The 26,821-nt window shown below is 44.4% G+C and overlaps 1 protein-coding gene and 1 long non-coding RNA gene across 15 annotated transcripts in view; both read right to left on the minus strand.

Annotated features, from left to right (window-relative positions):
• TBC1D7 (TBC1 domain family member 7) overlaps positions 1–4,409 on the minus strand; it is a 61,973-nt gene extending 57,564 nt beyond the window's left edge. For 2 of the 14 annotated variants that reach the window (XM_063707345.1, XM_055390647.2), the window contains exons 1-3: positions 4,167–4,403; positions 2,638–2,814; positions 937–1,017 (exon numbers count right to left, since the gene is read on the minus strand). In XM_063707345.1, coding sequence (XP_063563415.1) covers positions 937–1,017; positions 2,638–2,749 — 193 coding nt within the window. In that variant the 5' untranslated portion in view covers positions 2,750–2,814; positions 4,167–4,403. Of the gene's footprint in view, positions 1–936; positions 1,018–2,637; positions 2,815–3,683 lie in introns of all 14 variants that reach the window. The other 12 variants (XM_063707346.1, XM_019029642.2, XM_004043285.4 and 9 more) reach the window with 12 other exon arrangements.
• A 2,680-nt stretch (positions 4,410–7,089) lies between these two features.
• On the minus strand, positions 7,090–9,785 carry LOC129534235 (uncharacterized). The gene is made up of 3 exons (XR_008680744.1): positions 8,885–9,785; positions 8,084–8,189; positions 7,090–7,905 (listed from the first exon to the last, which is right to left on the minus strand). It is a non-coding gene; the product is annotated as an uncharacterized lncRNA (long non-coding RNA).
• Between the last annotated feature and the right edge of the window lie 17,036 nt (positions 9,786–26,821).

The raw sequence follows: 26,821 nt of genomic DNA on the forward strand, positions 1-26,821 counted from the left end.
CGCTCTGTCGCCCAGGCTGGAGTGCAGTGGTGCCATCTCGTCTCACTGCAACCTCTGCCTCCCGGGTTCAAGCGATTCTCCTGCCTCAGCCTCCTGAGTAGCTGGGACTACAGGCGCATGCCACCACGCCCAGCTGATTTTTTGTATTTTTAGTAGAGAGGGGGTTTCACCGTTGTTGGCCAGGATGGTCTCAATCTCCTGACCGCATGATCTGCCCGCCTTGGCCTCCCAAAGTGCTGGGATTACAGGTGTGAGCCACTGCGCCCAGCCAAAAATACTTCTTTTAAGAAAGAAAAGGAGGATGGTAATGGATAGGAATTATATGCTCCAGCAGGCTCAGCAATGATAGGGAAAAGAAAATCTTGGGCTCAAAAGTGATGCTGCCAGTTACTCATGGCACTTAATTCACGTTTTCTTCCATAGAAACTAAGTAAGATCAGTTTTCCTTCTCATTCAGCCACTTGCACCACTGGAATTTAGCCATTCACACTTCTAGGGAGTAGTAAGTCTCCAATTTCTCTTTGACAGATTAGGAAGTTACACCTCTATAGCTGAGAATCACAAAATCTTACAAATTTAGAGCTAAAAACTAGGAGTAATTTAGCTCAAAAGCCTCAGTTTATAGATGCAAAAAATGAGTCCCAGAGGGGTCGCCTTCCTCCAGGTTACCCAGCTGATAGCAAAGCCTAAACCAATTCTCATTTCTCCTAGTCCAATGCTCTTCCCAAGTCTTGTCTCAGGAACATACACTATTTTCTCTTCTATAGTATCATTAATAGAACAGAAAATAATGAGTGGTAATTGAACCTCCTGGGGAAGATCCAATATTCAGTAAAAGGCCTAAACAAATTCTCCTTTTTCTGACTGATAAGATAGCAAATGATCCCTTTATTCAATATTTTTTAAGATAAATCTTCCAACTCCTGGGTTTCATACCTAGAAGTACCTTCCATACCAATGCACGGTACATGGACGGGAGAGGGAACCTCTGACTAAAAGTACAAAGTTTCTCAGTATCTAGAGGAAGAAGAAAACAATTGTTAGAAGCTTTTCATGCTGATCACAGTATGTCAAAGCACATTTCATTTTTTAAAACTCAAAGAATAGTTAAGACATTTCTTCAGGGGAAGTCTACCATATGGTCTGTAAGTTTAGGAGAGGCAATACTAGTCTGATTTCTAGCCCAAGACTTCTGCCAACTAAGTTATTTAAAAACAATTTCCGGCCAGGCACGGTGGCTCATGCCTGTAATCCCAGCACTTTGGGAGGCTGAGGCAGGCAAATCACTAGAGGTCAGGAGTTTGGGACCAGCCTGGCCAACATGGCGAAACACCATCTCTACTAAAAATACAAAAATTGGCTGGGTATGGTGGCACACACCTGTAATCCCAGCTAGTCAAGAGGCTGAGACAGAAGGATCGCCTGAACCCAGGAGGCAGAGGTTGCAGTGAGCCAAGATCATGTCACTGCACTGCAGCCTGGGCAAGAGTGAGACTCTGTGTTAAAAATAATAATAAAAATAAAAACAATTTGCATTTTACAGCATTGGAGATGCATTTTGCATATATTACTACATTCCCTATAACAGTGGTAGTTATTAATCACAGGGTTTATTTAATTCACACTGCAAGCCTGTTAGGTAGTTCTTGTTCTAAAAATGCAGAAACTGAAGTTCAAAGCAGTTAAATGACTTGATCAAACTAACATAGCTATTAAGTGGTACAGTCTGCCTTCAAATCCCTACGTTTTCCAATAAATTACAGTGACTTCCCTGACCCTCAATTCCTCTACTTATCAAAGGAGAATACCAGACATACTAAAGCAAAGACCGCACAATTGAAGATCAAAGATAAGGTGAGAAATGTTTCAGAAACTTTAAAAGTACTCTATGCAAATAAAGTATTATCTTTAACTACGGTTCAGTTTATTTTACTTTAGTCAACAACAGACCTTATTCAGACTGGCTTAAACTAAAATGTCAATATACAATGCACTCTTAGTATTTCCATAAAAGAAAATCATGGGCTGGGCACGGTGACTCCTGCCTGTAATCCCAGCACTTTGGGAGGCCGAGGTGGGTGGATCACTTGAGGTCAGGAATTTGAGACCAGCCTGGCCAACATGGTGAAATCCTGTCTCTACTAAAAATACAAAAAATAGCCAGGCATGGTGGCGCATGCCTGTAATTCCAGCTACTTGGGAGGCTGAGGCAGGAGAATCACTTGAACCCAGGAAGTGTAGGATGCAGTGAGCCGAGATCACACCACTGCACTACAGCCTGGGCAACAGAGTCAGACTTGGTCTCAAAAAAAAAAAAAAAAAAGAAAATCATGACCAGAGTTATCGCAAATTTACCCAGAAGCAGATTTACCTAGATAACACATGAAAACATATGGGTTCCATAAAAGAAAAAAATACTACTGACTTTCTTAAGAAACCTTTCAAAAACTTCTGACGCTCAGTGAAATATAAATTTGAAAAATCTTAACTTTTCTCAAAATACACCATTCTGCTTCACCACATCACTAAAAAATACAGCAAGTAACCAATGCTTCTGGATGTCTTTTAAGAAAATATTTACTTCAGAACATGTGGAGTGATTGAGAACCAATGAGATTAATTTTTTAAAGTACTCACCCAGACGGTCATCTTTTAGGAGAATTTCTAATGATTTCTTTTCTTCAACTCCACGAAACCCCACTTTCTCATAATATACTGAACGAAAGTTTCTCTGAGAGTCCTCAGTCATATTTCATTCTTGGAGGAGACACAGAAAGACAGAAAGAGAGAGAGAGACGAAGGGGAAAAGTGAGTCTAGAAACAAAGAGTCAAGAATTAGAATAATTTTCAATGATGTTCTCCACCTTTTCAATATGATGTACCCTTGCATAGGACCCAATATTAAATTTTTCCTTTAACTCAGTTCCGCAACTACCTCACCTATGCATCTTGGCTAAAAACCAAGATATAAGTTAAAAGTTCTCTGAGCTGGTAAAATAGATGGCACAAAGTTTATGCACTAGGTTTCCCACTATACCTATGAGTGCCTAGCACAATAGAACATTCTGTAGCTATCATAAATGCACAAAGAAAAAAAATAAGTGAAATGGAAGCCAGGCAAGATACGTCAAGCAAATTATACTCAAACACTATACACTATGATTTCATTTTTTCTTTTTTACAAATTTCATGTATTTTAAAACTTAACACTCTATTCCAAAATGTTAGCAATGGTTATCTTTAGATAGTAGGATTCTAGATGATTTTAATTTCCTTTCTTTTGCTTAGCTACGTTTTTTTAAATGGGCATTTTGTAAAATGAAAAATTAAGTTATATAAAAGTAAAAAGCCACGAGTTCCTCACTTATCTTTCTTTTAAACACAATTCTATTAAGTGTAGCTATCGAAATTCAAAACCCACAACAAATAAATCCCATTAAATTATAACTAGAAGAGGGTAAAGAATGTAGCCAATTGACAGTGATCCCAAAGTCAGAGTTGAAGGCGGAAAAACGATTTAAAATCTACCGCAAGAACTCAGAAAGTTCAGTGGTCTCAAGTTCCTTCACAGTAACCTTCATAATACTGGCGGTAATTCATCCAAAAAAAGACCAAGTTAGATTTGGCGTTTCAAGAACAGAAAAGATCTGATGCATTTCCCAAAAAGCACGGCACTGCCTCACCCAAATGCTTCCAGCGTCTGTGCACAAAAGAGTAAATCTTTAGGTTTAAAAATCCTGCGACGTCCCCAGTGAGCAGGGGAAGGCTGCCTTCCTTATTGAAAAGATATCCTCTGAACCGATTCAGTCACACGAAAGATTAGGATTCGTTTAGAAAATGAAATGCTAAAGGGCTCTGAGCTTTCGGGAGCAGATGTCTTAAAAATAAAAAAGTCAGCAGCATAAAACGCGTAATGAGTGTGGGGATTTATTTTTTTAAAGCATCCAAACAGCTGCATGACGATTTGGTCGGTCCCTGTTGTCTAAGGACACCCATTCTTAGATTGCACTACAATGACGAAGGCGTCCTCTAGGAGGAAATGCTGCAAATAATATCTCCTGCCCATGCGCGTCCACCTGACGGGAAAAGTAAAAACACCCTGGTCCAAGACCCCAGGTCCCACTCTCTCTATGATGGATGCTTCACCTCTAGTAGTGCAAACACACCCGGGTTGAGACTAAGTGGTCCGGGAGAAGCAGAGGAAGCCGTGCCCTGTGCGCTGACCGACCGCCGGGCAAGCGGGCACCGTTGGGGCCCAGGGCCAGGAGGGATGAGTCCTGCGGGAAGGAGGGAGGCGGCGGGGCACCTGGGACACCCGCGCGCGCCCCGACGGCCCGGGAGACAAAAACTCAGCGCCGCTGCCGCCACCGCCGCCGCCGGACGTGACATCAACTCCAGGTCGCGGGGCGGGGACCGGGTGGGCGCATGCGCAGAGGGCGCGGGCAGGAAGCTCCACCCTCACTCCGTGAAGCTCTGGCTTCGTTTGTGAAACCCGACGGGATGAAGGGCTAGGCTCGCCTCCAGAGTAGTGTAGTTTCTCCCGCCATGGGCACCCGACCCCTTGCTACCCCGCAAAATCTCGCGACCATTTACTCCGGCCATCCGAAGGCGCGTGCCTGGGTTGCACTCCCGTGTCCGGCCCTCGAGGTTCTTGCCTAGGGAAGACCCGAGCCCTAGGGCCGTACTTAAGCTGCCTGCCTGCAGGACCCTGGTTTTGCTTTTGCTAATTTCCTCCCCACCCCAAGTATGTCGGAATAAATGAAGATCATCCGAATGAGAAGAAGAAAGGCAGGCAGAAGAGTGCAAGTCTGATTTAGAGCAGGCAGCCTCCCTGGGTTGGTTATTGTAGGTAACTGACTGGTTTTCTGGGCAGGTTGCTGCAGGTTGTGGATTGGAGGTCTATTTTTATATTAGATTTGGCCATTGTCTTAGTATATTCAGCCTCTCAGGTAAAACACTATAACATAGGAGAAAAATGAAGATTTTTGTTTTTTTTTAAAAAGATGTGCTAAATGCAAGCTCCTAATTTGTTATTAGTAGGTCTAACAGAACAGAGTTACTCTTTAAAGTAGCTACTAACGCTTACAAATGCTTTCTATTTCTGTGCTTGCCTCCCTGGTCCTCGGGCTGGCTGAGCAGCAGTGCCCAAGTAGGTTTTTAAACCGCCAGGGTTTGAGAGAAATCCCCAATGATGGGTATCGTCCCTTTGAAAGTTCAAATCTCTACCAAATAAGCCACACGGATGCCAAGCTTTGAAGGAAACTTAGGACTATCAACAGTGCAGAAGTCCAGTTATAGTGCAGACAAATGTGTGTATAATGGCTAGACAGAACTTAAAAATGAAGAAACGTGTGGTGGTTGAACTCAAACACTGATGCCCCTCCCCACCCCCTTACCACCACCATCTTTAGTTCCTCAGTACTGGGGTACTAAACCTCACTTGGGTAGTGTTCACATGAGTAAGCAGAGTTCTTCAAGTTACCTTACACAAGTTCCATTTACTTCATCTAAACCTTGGGCCGGTCACTAACTTTTATAATTTCCTTTTCTTGTCTTTAAAATCATCACCAGGGCTGGGCGCCGTGGCTCATGCCTGTAATCCCAGCACTTTGGGAGGCCGAGGCAGGCGGATCACCTGAGGTCAGGAGTTCGAGACCAGCCTGGCCAACATGGTGAAACCCTGTCTCTAGTAAAAATACAAAATTAACTGGGTGTGATGGCACACACTTGTAATCCCAGCTACTCTGGAGGCTGAGGCAGGAGAATCGCTTGAACACAGAAGGCAGAGGTTGCAGTGAGCTGAGATGGTGCCGCCGCACTCCAGCCTGGGCAACGAGAGAAATTCCATTTCAAAAAATATTAATAATAAAATAAAATCATCACCAATAGTGGTGATTATATAGAAGGTGGGAAGGGTTAAATGAGAAAGTATGTAAAGTGCTTGGCATGGTGCCTGGCATGTGGCACAGTAGGGATATATGTGAATTGGCTGTGTCAAGATCAATTAAAAATGCAAAGATGAGTCTCTAAATCATTTTATTTGGGAAAACAGAATTGCAGTTCAGGGCATACACACAGACTGGGGTGGTCTTCAGAACAACAAAGAGATGGTTGGAGGTTTCATTAGAGAAATGTTATGTATTACCTTGAAAGATAGCTCATTGACCCTAAGCAAAGTTTTTAGGAGCAGGCAAGCTCTAATTTGTGAGAGAAGGTGGTAAGTAAAACTAGTCTTAGAGTTACAGCAATTCGTTTCAGCAGCTACTGGGTGAAACTGGTCTTCAGGTTATAGCAGGTCACCTTGGCAGCTGGCTTTCAATATAATTCCTGGGCAGGCACTTTGTGCCCCAACTGCTTTCTCTTCTCCCTCATCTCTGGACTCTAATTTAGCTGGGTATGAAGATAACTCCAATTCATACAATCAATTTTCAAGGCTGCTGTTCACTGAATGGTGACAGCAATACAGGTGCCTTCAACTGCCCTCCATTCTGTTTTTTGATGAGCTGATAACAGAATATGTGGAAGCTTCCCTAAGAGATAACACTCTGAGACTTTTGTCAACTCTGCAGCCAGAATGAATCTAAAAATATCCCTCTGCAAAAAATCCTTCAGTGGCTCCCCATTTCTCTCAAAGGAAAAACTGAAGTGCTCACAACAGCTTATAACACTTCTCATGGTCTACCTCCTTGTACCTCAGTCTCAGCTACTATGAGTGACTCCCCTGCCTTGGGACCTTCTCATGTTCCCTCTGCCTGAAACACATTATCCTCTGCTAGCCACATGGCCCACTCACTTACCTCAGTCTCAATCAAATGTCCCCTCCCTGAGGCTACTTTCCCCACCCTACCTAAAATTGCAACACTTTACCTGAATCCCAATCCCCTGTATGCAGTTCTACTTTTTCCTTCTTTCACAGCAATGATCCCATTTTTTTTTTTTTTTTTGAGACAGTTTTGCTCTTGTTGCCCAGGCTGGAGTGCAATGGTGCGACCTTGGCTCACTATAACCTTCACCTCCTGGGTTCAAGCGATTCTCCTGCCTCAGCCTCTGTAGTAGCTGGGATTACAGGCACCCGCCACTGCACCCAGCTAATTTTTTGTATTTTTAATAGAGATGGGGTTTCACCATGTTGGCCAGGCTGGTCTCAAAACTCCTGACCTCAAGTGATCCACCTGCCTCGGCCTCCCAAAGTGCTGGGATTACAGGCCTGAGCCACGGCGCCCAGCCAGCACCGATCACTTTTTAACACACTACATCATTGACTTATTTATTTTAGTTTTTATTGGATCTGTCCTCCCACCAGAATGTCAGTTTCACAAGGTTAGGGATCTTTGCTTCGGTAGCTGATGTATCCTGAGTCCATAGAACAGCGCCTGGTACACAGTAAGTGCTTAATACAGACTTCTAAACAAATGAAAAGGGCTATCACACAATGTGAACAGGTGGCCATTCGTTCTTACAGTTGCATATTTGAGTTGTGAACTGTCAGAGAGCATTATTAGTCACTGGACTCTTAGCATAACACAGATTATAGAATGGAGTTGTCAGGCAATAAAATTTTGTGGAATTTAATTGAAATAAGAATTGTAAAACTCACAGGTGTAGTTCACTGTAGCAGGCATCGCTCCTTTCTTGTAATATTTCTGCCCTCTAGTGGTTAGCCTTTTTTGCTAAATTATTTTTTAAAAAATGCACCGTACTGCTAGTTACAGAATCAAATCTCAAGGTTGAAAGGGACTTAAAGGTCAGCAAGTCCCATGAAGTGTGGTGCAGAGAGCTAAGCTTCAGGGCATAAAAACAGCCGCATATCTTCAGAAGTGGCATCCTATCTTTCAGCTTCTAAATTTACTTTGGCAGAATAGTAATTGTCACATACCACTGGCCTCAATCCTTGCGCCTCGTTTTCTAGAGATAAGGAAATGGAGATGGAGTGAGGTTATGGCTGTAGGACAACTGTCTTCATGTTGAGAAGCCATTAAAATGAATGTAGTAAAAATCCCATCACAGCATAATTGGTGAACATATACATTCAGATAGTTCATGGGTCAAACCACATCTCCAAAACATCTGAAGAGAGACAAACCTGGATGGTCCTGGACACTCATTTCTTCTTCATTGTAGTAATTTGGCAGAAAACTGGCTCAGCAGGTCTGTGTTAACTCAGTCAGATAGGCAGAACCACCTCATCACTGTAAATATTTACAATATTAAGGGCATGGAGATCAGTCTTTATTGGAATGTTGGTCACAGCACATGTAAACCTCTATGCCTGGTCTAAGCTGAGGGATAATTCGATTCCAGGGATGGCATGCACTCTACTACTTTCTGCTTGTATGTTTTTCCTCTAATAAACCCAAGCTTATACCTGTATCACTTAACACAGTGGTGTGTTTTCATGGCCCTTCCTGAGCATGCATAACTGTACCCCAGAAATGTGCTGTTACAGAGAGGAGACATTGGTTCACCTGTCAAAACTGGTGGCATATGTCTTACGTACATGTGATTATAGACTTCCAATACTGTCCTGGTATATAGAAACCTCTGGTTACAGCCATAGGTTTCCTAGTGCGTATGGGGTCATTTAACAAATAATGATTCCATTAACCACTGATAATTGTCTGACCTCGGCCCTGTCTTCTCTTTTGCATGGATCTTTGATAGTTCTAGTGTCAAAACAGTAGGTACAGTCAGCAGGGTAGAAAAGCAAACTCTATTTTCAGTGAAACTAGAAAATAATATGTCAAGTAGGTGGAGAAGTTTCCAAAAGCAGTGGAAACCAAGCAGGGCACGTGTAGGAAAAGGCAGAGAATGAGAGAGAGGTCCAAAGCTACAGATCTCAGAAATAGCCAGCAAAACACACACTTCTCAAAGGTGAGGGGTTTACCTTGAGAAGCAATATGTATTTCTGTTGTGTGCCATCTTGGGAATAGAACAACTGGGCTGGTGACAAGGGCATCTCACAACCAAGTTAGATTCTGTGATGCAAAAAACAGGTCACTCTCCTGAAGATAACAATGATCAAATCTGGACGAAATATAAAAAACAAGTACTTGCAGGTGTTTTAGTGTAACCGAGAGCAGGTGGATTCTTGTGGAGTGTTGAGCTTTGGAAGAATGGAACAGCACCTAGGTAAGTTTCCCATTTTCAAAGCCACTGGTGGGCTCACCCCTTGGCCCTGGGGGTGTGGTGGTTGTTTCCAGGGGCTGTGCCTGAAGCATGGGCCTGCGGTCTGGGGTGCCTGTACACATGCACAGGAACTCCCAATCATGGAGGTGGAGGCAAGAGGAGAAGGACGGCGATGGAACCGGTAGAAAGTGAACAGGTTCCGTATTCCCTTCTCTTCTGTATTGTGGAACGGTATGTATAGATTGGTATTGTCTCTTCCTTGAATGTTTGGTAGAATACACCAATGAAACTATCTGGGCCTAGAGTTTTCTTTGTGAGAAGGTTTTAAACTTTACATGCAATTTCTTCAATAGATAGAGGCTATTCAGGAGATCTGTTTCTTCTTTATTAAGATTTGGTAGTTTAGGGCTGGGCATGGTGGCTCACGCTTGTAATCCTAGCATTTTGGGAGGCCGAGGTGGTTGGATCACTTGAGATCAGGAGTTCGAGACAAGCCTGGCCAACATGGTGAAACCCCGTCTATACTAAAAATTTAAAAAGTTAGCCAGGCATGGTGGCAGTTGCCTGTAATCCCAGCTACTCAGGAGGCTGAGGTGGGAGAATCGCTTGAACCCAGGAGACGGAGGTTGCAGTGAGCCGAGATGGCACCATTGCCCTCCAGCCTGGGCGACGACAGCAAAACTCCATCTCAAAAAAAAAAAAAAAAAAAAGATTTGGTAGTTTAGGTCTCTGAAGAAATGTTTCTATTTCATTTAAGTTTTTTAAAGTATTACATTAAATTCAGGAACACAATATATTGTTATTAACTTTAGTCACCATTATGGACAATAGAACTCTTAAACTTATTCCTGCTGTCTAAAATTTTTTACCCTTTGACCAACATCTCTCTAACACCTACCCACCCCAGCCCCTAATAACCTCCATTCTGCTCACTGCTTCTATTAGTTCAATGTTTTGAGATTCCACATATAAATGAGATCATGCAGTATTTCTCTTTCTGGGCCTGGCTTATTTCACTCAACATAATAAGTCCTCCAGGCTTATCCACGTTACTGCAAATGGCAGGATTTCCTTCTTTTTAAAGGCTGTATATATATGTACCACATTTTCTTTACCCATGAATATGCCCATGATTGGGATATTTCTCACACTGTGAGCTTAGGAAAACTTCGTTCCTAAACAGTGGTCGGGATTGTGCCTCCACCAACTGACAGTAGATGTTTATCCATTAATCTCTTGCTGTACACTTGAGTTGTTTCACGCATTGGCTATTGTAATTAATGCTGCAGTGGAGATAGGAGTGCAGACAGCTCTTCAACATACTGGTTTCCATTTCTGTGGATATATACCCAGTAGTGGATTGCTGGGTCATATGATAGTAGAAAAAATTTTAAGAAGAAATATGCCGAAGTAACAATGCATTTGATAAGGGCAACCCAGGTAAGACACAAGAAATGTCATAGAAGTTAATGTACTCCCTGGAGTGTTTAGAGAAGGCACTATATAGGAAATAGCATTTGAGCTGTGCAGTGAATAATTTTTATAGAAAAGAGTTCCTTTTCAACACAAGAAAGAGCAATCACTAAAATGCAAAGGCAGGAAATGGCAATGTGTATGTGGATGATGGGAGCCAGCCTGGCAGCTGTGTTGGGTTCATGAGAGATAAGGCTTGGAGCTGGCAGGGTGGGTTGCAGGAGGCCCAAGGAGCGTGGGCCAAGCATGGGCTGTGGAGAGATGACTCAGAGCAGAGAGAGCCTTTCAACAATGGATATCCATGACCTGTAAAAGGGAGAGGCTTGGAGGCAGGAGTGCCTCTCTCGAGGTGCTAAAAGCTTTTGCAGAGGGAGGGAGGGGTTGGTTTGAGCCACTGAGCGGACTTGAAAAAAGAGAGGTCACAGCTACTGGGGGCCTTAAGTCTCTGGGAAACTGGGGTGCAGAAAACCAAAATGAGAAAGTCAGAGAAGAGTAGCTTTGAGAATTGGCCATGCCGGGCGCCGTGGCTCACGCCTGTAATCCCAGCACTTTGGGAGGCCAAGGCAGGCGGATCACAAGGTCAGGAGATCGAGACCATCCTGGCTAACACAGTGAAACCCTGTCTCTACTAAAAATACAAAAAATTAGCCGGGCATGGTGGCGGGTGCCTGTAGTCCCAGCTACTCGGGAGTCTGAGGCAGGAGAATGTCATGAACCTGGGAGGCGGAGCTTGCAGTGAGCAGAGATCACGCCACTGCATTCCAGCCTGGGCGACAGAGCGAGACTCCGTCTCAAAAAAAAAAAAAAAAAAAAGGAGAGAATTGGCCATGTTCAGAAGCCTGCTTGAGGTAACATAGAGCAACGTTTGATGTCCAGGCATAGTGGCTCGTCCCAGCATGCTTTGGGAGGCCAAGGCGGGAGGATCACTTGAAGCCAGGAGTTTGAGATCAGCCTGAACAACAGAGACTCTGTCTCTACAAAAAATAAAAAATTTAGCTGGGTATGATGGTTGGTTACATGGCTGTAGTCTCAGCTACTTGGGAGGCTGAGGCAGGAGGATTGCTTGAGCCCAGGAGTTCCAGGTTACAGTGAGCTATGGTTGTGCCACTACACTTCAGCCTGGGTGACAAAACAAGACTGTCTCTAAAATAATAATAGAATTTTTTTTTAAAGGAAAATAAAAAATATTCCATGAAAATGTCCAGAAATAGTTATAGATTATAAAAATGCCGTGCTATTATGTTAAAGTCACTGTGAAAAATGAATTCTGGGATATTCAATGAAATCCTAAACAAAGTCCATACAGGTTGAGCACCCCTAATCTGAAAATTGGAAATCTGAAATGCTACAAAATCCAAAACTTTTTGAGCACTGACATGACGTCACCAGTGGAAAATATTACACCTGACCTCATGCAATGGGTTGCAGTCAAAACATAGCCAAAATTTTGTTTCATGCACAAAATTATTTAAAATATTATATAAAATTACCTTCAGGCTATGTGGACAATGTGTATATGAAACATAAAGGAATTTCATTGTTTAGACTTGGGTCTCATCCCCAAGATAACTCACTGTGTATACACAAATAATCCAAAATCTTAAAAAATCCCAAATCCAAGACACACCTTGTCGCAAGCATTTTAGATACGGGATACTCAACCTGTATTGCTAATTCCCCCCAGATGAGGTTAGATTTTGCTGGTCTTGTGGCAGAAACTCGGCTTGGTGTAATTCTCAATGGCAGCAGCAGAGGGCAGCAGCAGTAGACGGTTGGGATACTCCTCACGCCGAGTTAAGGGAAACTTCATTCCTTAATGAGGTTTGGGATTCTGCCTCCACCCACTGACGGTAGATGTTTCCAGATGCTGGGGAAGAGACGACTGGCCCTGGCTTGCCAAGTAAACCGCAGTTTCATCTACACCTTCCAGATGGAAATACTGAGCAAAGCAACAGGGATCGCCTTATTCCACGAAGCAAAAAGAATAATAATAGGCCTGGCACGGTGGCTCACGCCTGTAATCCTAGCACTTTGGGAGGCCGAGGCGGGCGGATTGTCTGAGGTCAGGAGTTCGAGATCAACCTGGGCCACATGGTGAAACCCCGTCTCTACTAAAAATGCAAAAAATTCGCCGGGCATAGTGGCGTGTGCCTGTAGTCCCAGCTGCTCAGGAGGCTGAGGCAGGATAATTGCTTGAACCCAGGAGGCGGAGGTTGCAGTGAGCTGACATGGTGCCACTGTACTCCAGCCTGGGTGACAGAGCGAGACTTGTCTCCAGAAAAAAAAAAAGAAGAAGAATTAAAGGCATTGAGTGCCTATTCTTCTAAGAGCTGCATGCATATTATGCCATTTAATTGTCTTAAGAATCTGGCATTATTATTACCATCCACATTTTATTGTAAATGAGTTTAAGTGGAAGCAACTTATAAATGGTTGATATCTGGCTCCTGAGTCCATTGGTTTAATTAACCCTTCCACTGTATTACCTGTCTACAAAGTGTTGTTATTCGAGTGTGTGTACGTGCACACATGCTCTCTGGTGCACAGAGAGTTTTTGTTAGCTTATTTAGATTTTGGGGAAAGGTGAAGAATTTATGCGTGTTTTCATCTCTTCTTTTTTTTTTTTTTTTGAGACAGATCCTTGCTCTGTCGCCCAGGCTGGATTGCAATGGTGCAATCTTGGCTGACTGCAACCTCTGCCTCCCAGGTTCAAGTGATTCTCCTGCCTCAGCCTCCTGAGTAGCTGGGATTACAAGTGCCCGCCACCATGCCCAGCTAATTTTTGTATTTTTAGTAGAGACAGAGTTTCACCATGTTGGCCAGGCTGGTCTTGAACTCCTGACCTCAGGTGATCCACCCGCCTCAGCCTCCCAAAGTGCTGGGATTACAGTCATGAGCCACTGCACCCAGTCTTCATCTCTTCTTATAAACCAAAATACTGTAAGGCGTGAACAACATACTTTGCTGGAGCAGTGCTCTTTCAAGTGCGGTCCCCTCTCTGGTGCTGTCCATGAGCTGTTGGTCAGGGGCCTGTGAGGTAAGTACAGAAATCGAGAGCATTTAGATACTTTGATAGCAGTTTGACAGATTCATTTTATGTCTGTTGAATCTCATTATGAGCTTGTATTTTATATGTCTTTTTCATTTGGTTTTTCTAGTAACTTGTGGCTAGTTCCTTGCCCACAGGATTGCTCAAGAAGCACTGCAGTTGAGTTTATAACACACATGTAAAAGTCTAGAGGATTTTAGATAGTTCCTTTCACAGGGGAAACGAAACCCAGCACAAGTATTAAGACATGGAGGGTTGCTCCTCTAAATCCTCCAACAGCTTCACTGATTGTCAAGATTAAAATACAATAAAGAGGGAGAAAGTGGCAGAGAGGGAGGAATGGGAGAAGAGGAACATGAGGAGGGACAGTCTTGACAACTCTCACGGGAGGACTTGGGCTACGTCACTGCGATGAGTACAGGAAAAGCACAAAATTAAAAAGAAGCAAATGGAATAAGGAATACTTTTTCTAAAAGAAAACCAAAACAAAACCCTGCTCTTAGATATGACTGCTGCACCTTTTGCATACACATTTGATACAGCAAATGATTCTGAAGTCCCCGTACTAGGCCAGGCTTCCACGTTGATTTATTCCATTCACGTATACAAGTCAATACTTGATTTTCAACAAGCTGCAAGTCAGAAGTCGCCATTGAGGGTGGGGTGAGGCGGCTCACACCTGTAATCCCAGCATTTTGGGAAGTCAAGGCAGGCAGATTACTTGAGCTCAGGAGTTCAAGACCAGCCTGGGCAACATAGAGAAACCCAGTCTCTACAAAAAATACAAAAAATTGGCTGGGCGTGGTGGCGCATTCCTGTGGTCTCAGCTACTCAGGAGGCTGAGATGGGAGGATAGCTTGAGTCCAAGAGGCCAAGGCTGCAATGAGCTGTGATTGTGCCATTGCACTCCAACTTGGGCAACAGAGTGAGACCCTGTCTCAAAGAAAGAAAAGAAAGTCACCATTTAGGAATAAGAAAGAAAAAAAGTTCTTTTAGGAGAAGTAGCATGTCTTAGGGAAAAACAAAAATCAAAACAATAAAGGAACTTGTCACGGCAAATGAAAAATTTTAAAATGGGAGGGAGAGTTTGTTAGAGTGAAGGAGTCAGGGGAAGCAGCATTGTTTGTTGATGTGCAGGCGCTTTCTTTCTCTGAAGATATAAACTGAAAAATGACTGGCTCGGTTTTGACTCTGGAGTACTTGCGTAGCAGTGCACGGAGATAAAGGAGATGTCCGACTATATAATATGAATTGCCAGGCAGTCTTCCCCAGTTGCCTCAAATCTTTCTTCCCTGCCCCTCCTCTGTATTTAATACCATTTCCTTGGCTTAAGGCTCTCTCCACTATTAAAAAGCCAAAGGAAGGAGTAATACATTCAACCAAATGCATCATTTGGTATGAGTTTACCAGATCCTCTCCAGAGAGCTTGATTTGATAAGAGGGATAGAGGGGACTGGAGGGGGCTCTGGACATTCCTTCTTTAGCAAACGTTTGAGTCCCTACACGCCAAGCACTGGGAACTCATGCCCCTACCCTCAAGGAGCTTGTGATCTACTGAAAGAGACGTGAGTGAATCCAGAAAATCATGCAGAGATCCAGCGCTTTTATGTGCATAGTAGGTGGTTACATAAGGGTTAGAGAAGAATGCATTCAGACTGTGGGAGGTAGTAGAATATGAGAAATAATTAACTTGCTAATGCATACATGGGGGATTTCAGAGCAATGGGAAGCCATTGCTCAGATAATGCCAGGAGGTGGTACAACTGGAATAAAAATAGGAACCTGAGACCCTGCTCACCAGCCAGTCTTGGGGGTGTGGACATGAAGCCCGGGATGATGTCAGGCTGTTCTGATTTGGTTCCCATTGGAGCCTATTAAGACTGATTAAGGACTGTTCACTTTGGAAAATCACATTTTGACTTCTATCCCTTCACAATTCAGCTCAAAACCAATGTTTAATTCAAGTTCAAGTCAGACTTAGCTCCCTCCAAATTAGTCATTGTCATTTTCATGACATAAAACTGCATTTTGGCAACAGGGCACAGACACATTCCACCTCCTCAATGTGCTAGTTAAGCAAAATACTAACTTCTCAATGCCTCATTTGTCTTTTCTGTAGAATGGGCATATTGGGACTACTTGCCTCACAAGGTTATCATGAGGATTAAAATAAATAAACCCATAAAGCACCTATGATTACTTTGATTGCTAATCCACGCCCGATGGTTTGATGACCTGAGGGGCTGTTGGGGTGGGAAGGCCTCTTCTCTCACTGCGCATAAGAGGGGCTGGGATGAGAGGGTTGAAGGGAAGAAGTAGCATGTGAACACCTGAATGGGTCTGCAGAGAGAGCTTGGAGGCACTGACAGAGGGACGGAACAAAGGTGCTCCCAGATCAGAAGCAGGCACTTGAGAAGAGGCTTCAGTAGAAGCACAAGCTTTTAACAGGAAGAGAAAGTAACTTTCTTCAGGCGTATAGGAAGCTGGCAGGGGGTGTGGCCACGGAACACCATCCTCTGTTGAGGATGCACAGCTAGATCTTCAATATTCACCTAATGTTTCTCGAGCCCCCACTATGTTCCAGGGGTATGTCCAAATGCATACATAAAACATCCCTACCCTATGGAGGATAGGGATATATAGTCTAGTGGGGCAAACAGGCAATGGACAATGGATATAATAAATAAGGACATTTATTTTTCAGAAAGAAAAGAGTTGACAAGGGAAATGCTGATTGGGTATTTGGGGGTGAGGTTGCATGTCTATTTACTTCAGGAATGACAAGGGGACCAGTATTGAACTGGAGCCACAGAAGGACAGAGTAGATGTGTGGTGGCAGAAGGGTTACAGGGTGGGAGAGAGAAGTTAGATCACTTTGGTCACTGTGAGCACTTTGGCCTTTTCTTTAAGTGAAATGTGGAGTTTTAAGCAGAGAATTGATATAATATGACTCATATTTTCAAAGAACTGCATTTGTTGCTATGTTGAAAATAGATGTCAGGGCACATGGGAAGAAACAGAGACAGAGAGGTATTCCTGCAATTCAAGCAAGGGATCATGACGATGACCAGGACCAGGGGGACAGCAGTGGGTGGAGTGACAAGTAGTGGGATTATAGATATATGTTTAAGGTAGAGCCAATAGGCGTTCCCCACAATGTACAGGTGGGGTGTGAGAGAAGATGGGAGTCAACTGTGACCTCTTTTATCGAACCTAAGCAGCCGGAAGAACGGGGAAAGGTGTACGTAGAGCAGGCATGGACTTGGTGCTTCTGAGATTATAAGACATCCAGTAGAATTGTCAAGTAGATGGCTGGTCCCAACTCTGGAGTACACCAGTTATCAATTAACTGCCTCTCAGCTCCAGATCCACCTTTCATTATCTGGTCTGTGGAAATGGAGCTGGGCCATGTAAATATCTTGACTTTGCCCTCTGGAATGATGTGAAAGTTTCTCAGCAGAGTGCACTGGAGGGATGCTGCAGGAGGAAAGGCTTCTCTTCCCAATCCTGGTGAATGCTTCGTGGCAGGCCCCTACAGTGTGCATAGTGTGTGCAGCACCCAAGTCCTACAGTGAGCTGCAGCCAGTACCTGGCAGCATAAGACACCTCTTATGGGTGGCTTCCCTCCATACCTTTGCAGCAAGTTCCGAAGCACAGCACCAATCAGCAGACTTTGCAGCAAGTTCCAAGGTGTAGCACCAACCAACAGGCAGCTCCCCCAGCACCAGAGAGGGCCGATTCTCAGTAACATCAGTGTAGCAGCTCAGCAAACCTTTCCACCTTCCCGTGAGCCACAGCTGCACCCTTTCCAATAAGGTCTGGATTTCAGCCCTAGAGTATGAGTGGAGGTCCTCCTCTTCCCGATTTGTTCTCTTCTTGAACACTCTATCTCAGCCTTATGGATGGCAGAAGCTCCCTTTATCTGCTATTTATGTATCCTTTGGCATTTTCTTTACCGATTGCTAGCCCATCATCCATTACTCCAGTCCCCCATTATAATTATATTAAACTGTTCCTGTGCAAACTACTCTGTGGCTTTTGCCTCCTGAGTGGACCCTGGCTGATATCTGGGGTTCAGCAGAGAGCTTCAGGCAGAATGTATATCCTTGGGAGCTGTCAGCAAATAAAGGCGCGTGGAGCCATGAGATTACTAATGCAGTGGACAGATGGAGGAGGAGAAAAAATAGACCCCAACATTAAAAGATCAGGGAGAAAATGAGGAATTTGCATAAATGACAGGGAAGGGGCAACCGTAAGGTAGGAGGAAAATCAAGAGATTTTTCTGGCAACCAAGTTTAAAAAGTGTATCAGGGAGGCAGTGATCCACCATGTCAAAGTCTGCTGATATATCAAATAAAAGTTCTGAGAGATGACAATGGGATGCCATTGTGACCTTGACAAGATCAGTGAGGAAGAAGACTGATGGAGGTGTTTTTAAGAGAGAATGGAAGGGAAAGAATTGAGACAGAGATCTTCAGAAATTCTTTTGAGAAGTTTCGTTGCAAAGAAAAGCGAATAAATGGGTAGTAGCTGGATATGGGGGGCATTAGGAGGTAGTGCCAAGAGGAAGAAGCAGCACGTTTCTGAGATTATGAAAATGGTCTGGTAGCGAAGGAATAATTGCTGATTTGGCAAGAAGGGGGAGAAATGCTGGAGCCTCATTTTTGAGTAGAGGATGGTTGGCCTAGAGTCAGGAGTGCAAGTGAAGGGATGATACACAGGGCCTTTGAGGTCTCCCCAAGGGCCAGATTGAAACAACCAGAGAAAAAGTTGGGCTTATCCATAGGTGGAGACAGCCTAGACAAAGGGAAATGTGACTTGGGAATGGAGCAGAATTGCCAGGAAGCCATGCCCTCCAAGCCAACTACAGCTACTGACCAGGCAGCTTAGCCAAGGAGAGCATGCCCTGTGAGTGCCCGTCTTCATGCTTTGGTGAACAGGGAGAGAATGAGACCTAGAGAATGAAGACCTGGAGAATGAGTATGGACTCCAGAACAGATCACTGGGATTGAATTGCATCTCTGCTCTCACAAGCTCTATGACAAAGGATAAAAACAATACAAAACAAAACAAAAACTTAATTTCTTTCTATTTCACTTATAAAGAATGATCTTGATAATCATTATACATGCACCACAGGCTGTTGTGAGGATTAAATGAGTTAAGTATCTAAAACGTACAACAGTAGCTGACACTATATAAATAATGAGCACTAGATCATACCAGTTAGTATTTTTAATGTTGCTTTTCCCTTAGTTTTAGTTTCCTTTTTCTTTGTTTTTTGTTTGTTTGTTTTTTGTTTTTTTTTTTTTGAGATGGAGTCTTGCTCTTGTCGTTCAGGCTGGAGTGCAGTGATGCGATCTTGGCTCACTGCAACCTCTGCTTCCCGGGTTCAAGCGATTCTCCTGCCTCAGCCTCCTGAGTAGCTGGGATTACAGGTGTGCACCAAGATACTCGGCTAATTTTTGTATTTTTAGTAGAGATGGGGTTTCATCATGTTGGCCAGGCTGATTTCGAACTCCTGACCTCAAGTGATCCACCCGCCTTGGCCTCCGAAAGTGCCGGGATTACAGGCGTGAGCCACTGCACCCGGCCTAGTTTCCTTTTCCAAAAATGTCTTATTTGAATTAAAAAAAAAAATTTTGTAAGAGGGATATATCCATTTCTATTCTAGGATTGCTGAAGTTGGGTCTTTAGGGAGTGATCTAAATGGAAAGTCAAGTATGGTAGCAACTGAGAACGTGGAAGTTTAGGTCAAAGTGGCCCAGAGTGGGGAAACCTCTCATGGGTATAATAGGGTGACATGGTTCGGATCTGTGTCCCCACCCAAATCTCATATCGAATTGTAACCCGCAGTGTTGGAGGTGGGGGCCTGGTGGGAGGTGACTAGATCATGGGGGCAGTTTCTCATGAATGGGTTACACCATCCCCTCGATGCTGTTCTCATGATAGGGAGTGAGTGAATTATCGTGAGATCTGGCTGTTTAAAAGTGTGTAGCACTTCCCCACTCCCTCTCTTCCTCCTACCCCAGGCTTCTGAGGTGCCTCGCTCCCCCTTTGCCTTCCTCCATGGTTGAAGGCTTCCTGAGGCCTCCCCAGAAGCAGATGCCTGTATGCCTCCTGTACAGCCTGCAGAACCGTGAGCCAAGTCAGCCTCTTTTCTCAGCCTCCCCTGCAGGTCGTCGTGACCACGAGACTAAGTCTTGGTCAGAGGATGGGAAAGGGATGTTTTATGTGAAACTTTGGGGTCATACTCTTCAAGGGAAGGGACACTCCCTTCTCCTTTTTCCTGATGGCTAGAATACAATCACAGGGGTGAGCCATTCAGAACCATCCAGACAAAGATGACTCCATAGGAAAAATGGGACAACCAGATAGGTAAGTCCAACCCCCGGCAGCTCGTCAGAACAGCCGCCATTCTAGCTTCCCCTGCTGCATGAAGGAGAAGGAGACCTGTATCTTGATTACGTTTCTATTACTTTGAGACTCTGTTTTATGCAACCAAACTTATATCCAAAAAAAATTGATTTCCATAAAAATATCCCTGCAGGACCACTTATTTGAATGCCATGAAACCCCTAGAACAGAGATGTGAGCAGATGTAAACGTGCCAATCTTACGTTCATAGGAAAGTGCAGCTGCAGAGGGCAGAGAGCCCAGCTCTTTGCCAATTAAGAAAAACAAACTTCATGAGAGGCCCTGCTGCCCCAATCCTGGGCACCTTTGGCCTTCTGGTCCTGTTACGTTCATTCTTGATCTTATCCTCCTCTCCCTTCTTCATTGAGAAACCTATACTTTCTTCATTGTTCTACTCAAGCCTAAACCATCTTGCCACCATCCCACCTTCAGAATGCCTGCAACACAATCTAGTTCCTCAGTTCTTTGTTTGTTTGAGACGGAGTCTCACTCCGTTGACAGCCTGGAGTGCAGTGATACAATCTCAGCTCACTGCAACCTCCGCCTCTTGGGTTCAAGTGATTCTCCTGCCTCAGCCTCCCTAGTAGCTGGGACTACAGGTGTGTGTCACCACGCCCAGCTAATTTTTTGTATTTTTAGTAGAGACAGGGTTTCACCATGTTGGCCAGGATGGTCTCGATCTCTTGACCTCGTGATCCGCCCACCTCAGCCTCCCAAAGTGCTGGGATTACAGGCATGAGCCACCACACCCAGCCATTCCTCGGTTCTTATACTTGACTCAATTATCCTGAGTTTAAATCAGAGGAAACTCAACTCTGGTCTCCTGAAAAACTTTCAACTCATTTCTTCCTCCGCATCTTCTCACTATTCTGGATTTGGATTCCTCTGGTGCATGGTTCCCAAAAAGGCCCCAAAATTATTTCCTAAACCAACAGACATTTTTTTTCCTAATACACGTTCACCCTATCTTCCTCTCCCCACAAACATGTATTAGGCTCTTATTTATTCTCTTCCAGGGATCATACCATGTTCTAACCTATGCAGACACCCACCCCTGCAAGTGCAAAGCATGAATGATCATGGGAAAAACTCTTTCTTCATAGGATGGAATCAGAATTTCAACACAATATAAAGAATTAAAGTCTAATTTCAAACAGGTAGTTGGCAGGTATCCATCAAGGAAAACTAATTTAGGACTTAGAACATTTCTGGAAATCTACATGCTAGTACCCTAGCATGTACTCTTCATCCTCATTCATTTATTTCCTTTCATTAGCAGTGTTACAGACCTCAAGTAAGTTCAACAGGAAGCCAAACTGACCTGATTAATTATTTTAAACAAACAATACAAAACTACAGTTTGCATGTTGGAGATCCCAAAGAGGCTTCTTTTCTTTGGATCCCTGGAGTAATTTTTCCTTGGCTGTGGTCTCTCAGGTACTACATGAAGCTCCATGTTTTTTGGCCCTTTGCCTCATCACCCGGACAGTGGGAAACTCTCAAAATTGATTAGATGAGTGATGTTATAAGAAAAAGGTAGGATTGTGTCAGAATTAACTGGCATTTCACGGTGGAATCTGGCTTCCTGTTGAGATATGGGTTTAGACACCACCTCCATCATTTGCCATCTGTGCTACTCTTAGTAAGTTAGTTAACCTTTCTGAGCTTTGAATTTGAAAAAAACAAAAAAACAAAAGGGGGGGGCTGGTGGGGGGTGGTGCATCAAACAATAGCTGCTGTGGTCGTGAGGATTACATGAGGGCCTGGTCACACTTCCCTAGCCGAATAGGGCCCTATCTCAGGCCGTCTCTGCATAAACCATGCTCTTGCCCACATTTCCCCGCTTTGTAAATCGGCTCTCAAGTGAATGCCATATTGAAAAGGATCTGATAAATGAAGTATCACCCAGGCAACATCAATAAGCTGCTTTCTCCTGAGATATTTGTACTTCAGCATGGATAGGTGGTCATTAATCAGTAGGGTGGAGTTTCAGGTATGAATGACAGAATGGAAGAGAGGAATATTGTGCTTGGGAAGTGCCAGAACCATCGAATCATACCAGCTGGACCAGTTTATTTCACTGTGATGCAGGTTCTACTCATTGTAGAATTGTGCACTGAGGTTGACACCTAAGTAACTTTGAAAAGGGTGCCTTTGGATGCACATATTATAAAACCAAAAGGATGGAGAAGTTGTCTTGAAGGTACTGTGTCTGCTCAGGGTGTAACAACGGTTACAATTTAAAATTCCCCCTCAATTAGAAAAAAAAGTGAAACAAAGACCCAACCAAAAAATTAAACAGTATACAAAAATCCCTTTAGTCATAATGGCTGTAGAAACTCTAAGAATTAGTGTGTGGCATCTGCACATCTAAACATTTCTCTATAGTCTTGGGAAACTTCCACATGGCATGAGGGGACAACAGACCTGGGATCCGGAATATGCATACATCTTGCCAGTAGCAAGGGAAGGATCTGGAAAAGAGAATAAAAGGCTCTCAGCTTGATCAGAACACACCTAATCCCCTGTGGATAAAAAGCATGACTGTCATTCTTGGCCAACTGCACTTGAGTCTCCCAAATTCAGGCTGGGAAAAGGACTAGAACTTGTACGGCCCAGTGCCTGTTGAAGCCCTTTCCTGCACCTCTCCTCCAGAGAAGCGATGGGTGTTCCCTGATTACAGAAATGGAGTCCAGAGTGGGCAAAAGAATTGAAGTTGGGACACCAGCATGTGGAACCCATCCCTGCCTCTCCGTGGTAACCTGGACCACGGGAAGGCTTGGCCGGGTCCTCTAGCCAAATTCCTGGGGTCCTTATATAGGTTTTTTTCTCTCTGTGAAGAGATTCCTAGAAATTACAGGTTTACTTGACTTTTAACATAGTATTGAGGACACACTATCAGCTTGAAACAACTTACCATCTTCTCTTAGCCTTCTAATCCCATTACTTCCTCAGGTGGGGCTATAGGAGGGAGGGGAATATAAAACTATTTTGTTTTCAGGGAAGAAAGTGAATATGCAAAAAAAAAATTTTTTTTTTTTTTTTTTAATTTAAGCAACTGATTCAGGAAACACTTGACCTATTCACCTTCTCCTTCCTGGAACACTTGACTTGTTTTTCTAGGAGTCTTCATGTTAGTAGGGTTGGATGGATGAGCTCTGTGAAGATAGTCACAGGCTGATTATTGTAGTCTTTGCAGGGCCAAAAAGAAAAGCAAAGAGATGCTGGGCGCAGTGGCTCATGCCTGTAATCGCAGCACTTTGGGAGGCTGAGGTGGGCGGATCACTTGAGGTCAGGAGTTCGAGACCAGCCTGGCCAACATGGCGAAACACGGTCTCTACCAAAAATACAAAATTAGCCTGGCGTGGTGGTGGGCATCTGTAATCCCAGCTACTCGGGAGGCTGAGGCAGGAGAATCACTTGAACCTGGGAGGTGGAGGTTGCAGTGAGCCAAGATCACACCACTGCACTTCTGCCTGTTTGACAGAGTGAGACTCCGCCTCAAAAAAAATGAAAGTGAAGAGGAGTCAGGAGGAAGGGTGGGTAGCTAAGTGGCAGTGAAAGGACGAGGATGTCTGTGAACATGGAGGGTGGCAGTGGGGGGGCACACTGAGCATGGAAGTCTCTCTCCTGAGCAGCTGCAGAGTGCCCATTGGAACATTCTAGGGCATGGAGCAGGAGTACAAACATACCACTGTCATGGCTTCCTTCCTGGCATCTGGGTGCTGAGTGCCAGTCTCTTTTAGGCTTGGCCCATATTTGTGAATACTGGAAAAAGCACAAAATGGACTGGCTCACAATATCTTCTGCTCATCCTGAAGGATGAAAACTCAATATTAGCAATTGCATGCTGAAGATAAGTTCAGACCCTTCAGAAGCTCTTAGAACCAAAGATTTATTTTTTTCCTGGAAAAGACCTTAAGAGACTATCCAATAAATGTTAATATAATTCCTGTTTTGTAAAGGAAGCCACTGAGGCCTAGAAAGATTAGATGATTTAATTTTCCCAAAGGCTTGCAGCCAGTGAGGGGTCGGGTTAGAAATCCAAGTCTCTCCCTGAACCTGGCAATGCTGTGTCCTACATTTTGTTACCTCTCTGGCTGACGAGTGATCATGATGAATTGCAAAAAATAAATTACTTCTGTGCTGGGAGGAGGTGGTGAGGAACAAATGGGTGGTTACTCGCAAGGCTGCCAAACTCTGCATGGAGAAGCTTGCGAGTGGTTGTTTGTTTGTTTGTTTGTTTGTTTGTTTTGAGATGGAGTTTCGCTCTTGTAGCCCAGTCTAGAGTGCAATGCTGTGATCTCAGCTCACTGCAACCTCTGCCTCCAGGGTTCAAGAAATTCCCCTGCCTCAGCTTCCAGAATAGCTTGGACTACAGGCATACACCACCACACCCATCTAATTTTTGTATTTTTAGTAGAGACGGTGTTTCACCATGTTGGCCTGGCTGGTCTCCAACTCCTGACCTCAGGTGATCCACCCACCTCAGCCTCCTAAAGTGCTGGGATTACAGGCGTGGGCCACCGCGCCTGGCTGTGAATGGTTCTTAAAGCCCTATCTGAACATTAGAATCACCTGAAGAGCTGTGACCCAGCAGATGAATTCAATCAGAACTTCTAGGTGTGAGGTCAGGGTATCTATACTTTATAAAAGCTCCCCAGGTGATCCTAAGATGCAGCCAGGGCTGAGAGGCACTGTTCTAAAACTGTGACTCTTTTTTTTTTTTTAATTAGAGATGGGGTCTCAATATGTTTACCAGGCTGGTCTTGAACTCCTGGCCTGAAGTGATCCTCCCATCTCAGCCTCCCAAAGTGCCAGGATTCCAGGCATGAGCCACCACGCCCAGCCTAAAACTGTGATTCTTGTAAGGCAGCGGTCCCCAACCTTTTTGGCTTCAGGAACGGGTTTCATGGAAGACAATTTTTCCATCGACCAGGGGTCAGGGGGCATGGTTTCAGGATGATTCAAGTGCATTACACTTATTGTGCACTTTATTTCTATTATTATTACATTGTAATATATAATGAAATCATAATACAACTCACTGTAATGTAGAATCAGTAGGAGCCCTGAGCTGCTTTTCCTGCAACTAGATGGTCCCATCTGGGGGTGATGGGAGACAGTGACAGATCATCGGGCATTAGATTCTCATAAAAAGCATTAACCTAGATCCCTCACATGCACAGTTCACAATAGGGTTTGCACTCCTGTGAGAGTATAATGCCAGTACCCGTCCGTGGCCTGGAGGTTGCGGACCCCTGTGATAAGGGACAGGAGAAGGGCAAACAAAGCCTCACCTAGAGCCGTGGCCCCAGTGAGCATGCATTAGACTCAGCTGGGGGGCTTGCTGGATCCAGCCTCAGATTCGACACGTCTGGGGTGGGACTGAGGATTTGCATTTATAACAAGTTTCCTATGTGATGCTGATGCTGCTGAGCGGGGGCCATACTTTGAGAACTGCTGACCTAGAGGTAACTTTCCACACCACACCTGTCCGGTCCCCATCCTTAAAGACTGCTGTATCACCCAGGTGAACTTGGGGTGCACAGGTGGGGAAGATGGTAGCTCTGATTGAGAATCCAAGCAAAACGGATTACAGAACACACAACTCTGATGGTGGAGGGTGTGACATCTCTCAGGAGTCTCAGAGCAGACAAAAGTTGCCAGCTAGCAACCCAGAGCATGAAAACCAGAATGAGAAGCTGATATTTGTTTCCTGTGCTGAAAGTAAAGTTTCTTGAAACGCACACTAGAACGGGTTAATTTTTGGAAAACAGCCATGCCATAAGAAGGCTGTAAAGGGCCTATTTGGCACCATGGCAAGCCAGCAACCAGGAGCAAGACCTTTATCTTAGGAAACCCAGTTGCCAGGAACTCAGGGGCCTGTTTTGACCTACACAGGGCTTGTTCCCAACTCCCATACCTCAGTATAGAGCAGTTGCCAGGATTTCAGCCGTAGGATGGAGTCTGAGAACGTCTGATCTCAGAGGGAAGGTAGCAGGAAAATGAAAACGCGTTGAGAGTGGCGGCCCCTAGTTCTCCAAATAGAACAGCCAGGTCTCACCACTCCCTGGATTCCAATTCTTAAAAATGAACCAGGCCTGCCAGGCCAGGCCACCATAGCTGAAAGGAATGACGTTTGAGCAGGTAAAAACCTAACCGAAGGGACAGTTCCTGAGTGCGTGGACACAGCGTTGGCAGTGCAGTGGGTGGCAGTGGTGCACGGTGAGAGGCTTCAGTGAAGTGACTCTTATAGTATAGTGGCTGTTGTGTAGGAAGGAGAAAATGAAGAATCTTGAATGAACCTATGAGATGAGGTCAGAGCTACACCTAAGAAAACTTCCACGAAATGATGAAATGTTGGTATGTGCAATGACCTGGGAGAAACCAGCCGGGGAGAGGAAAATCCTGGGTCTCCAATGGAGTCATCTCCCTGCCAGGACCCAACTGATGGGACTCGGACAGACCTTAGAGCCACGCTGCGCGAATGTGGAAAATATGAAGACAGATCCGCCCAGACGTTCAGTGATTCTTTAACAGGCAGATGCAAGAATTTTGCATACCACAGTAACTTGTCCAGGTCACAAAATCCTCTTTGTGAAGTGTCTGCCTGTAGCCAAGGCAATACTTCCATGGACTGCTGTGACACAGAGTTCCCGAGGTACTGGGAGAGCCTGCCTGTGGGTTGAAGATTTGACAATGATGTCCTTGGACCAGCTTTTGTTCCCTCAGATCTGAACTGCTCCCAAGTCT

Source organism: Gorilla gorilla, chromosome 5 (assembly GCF_029281585.2).
Source record: "Gorilla gorilla gorilla isolate KB3781 chromosome 5, NHGRI_mGorGor1-v2.1_pri, whole genome shotgun sequence".
In the NCBI taxonomy this organism is placed as follows: domain Eukaryota; kingdom Metazoa; phylum Chordata; class Mammalia; order Primates; family Hominidae; genus Gorilla; species Gorilla gorilla.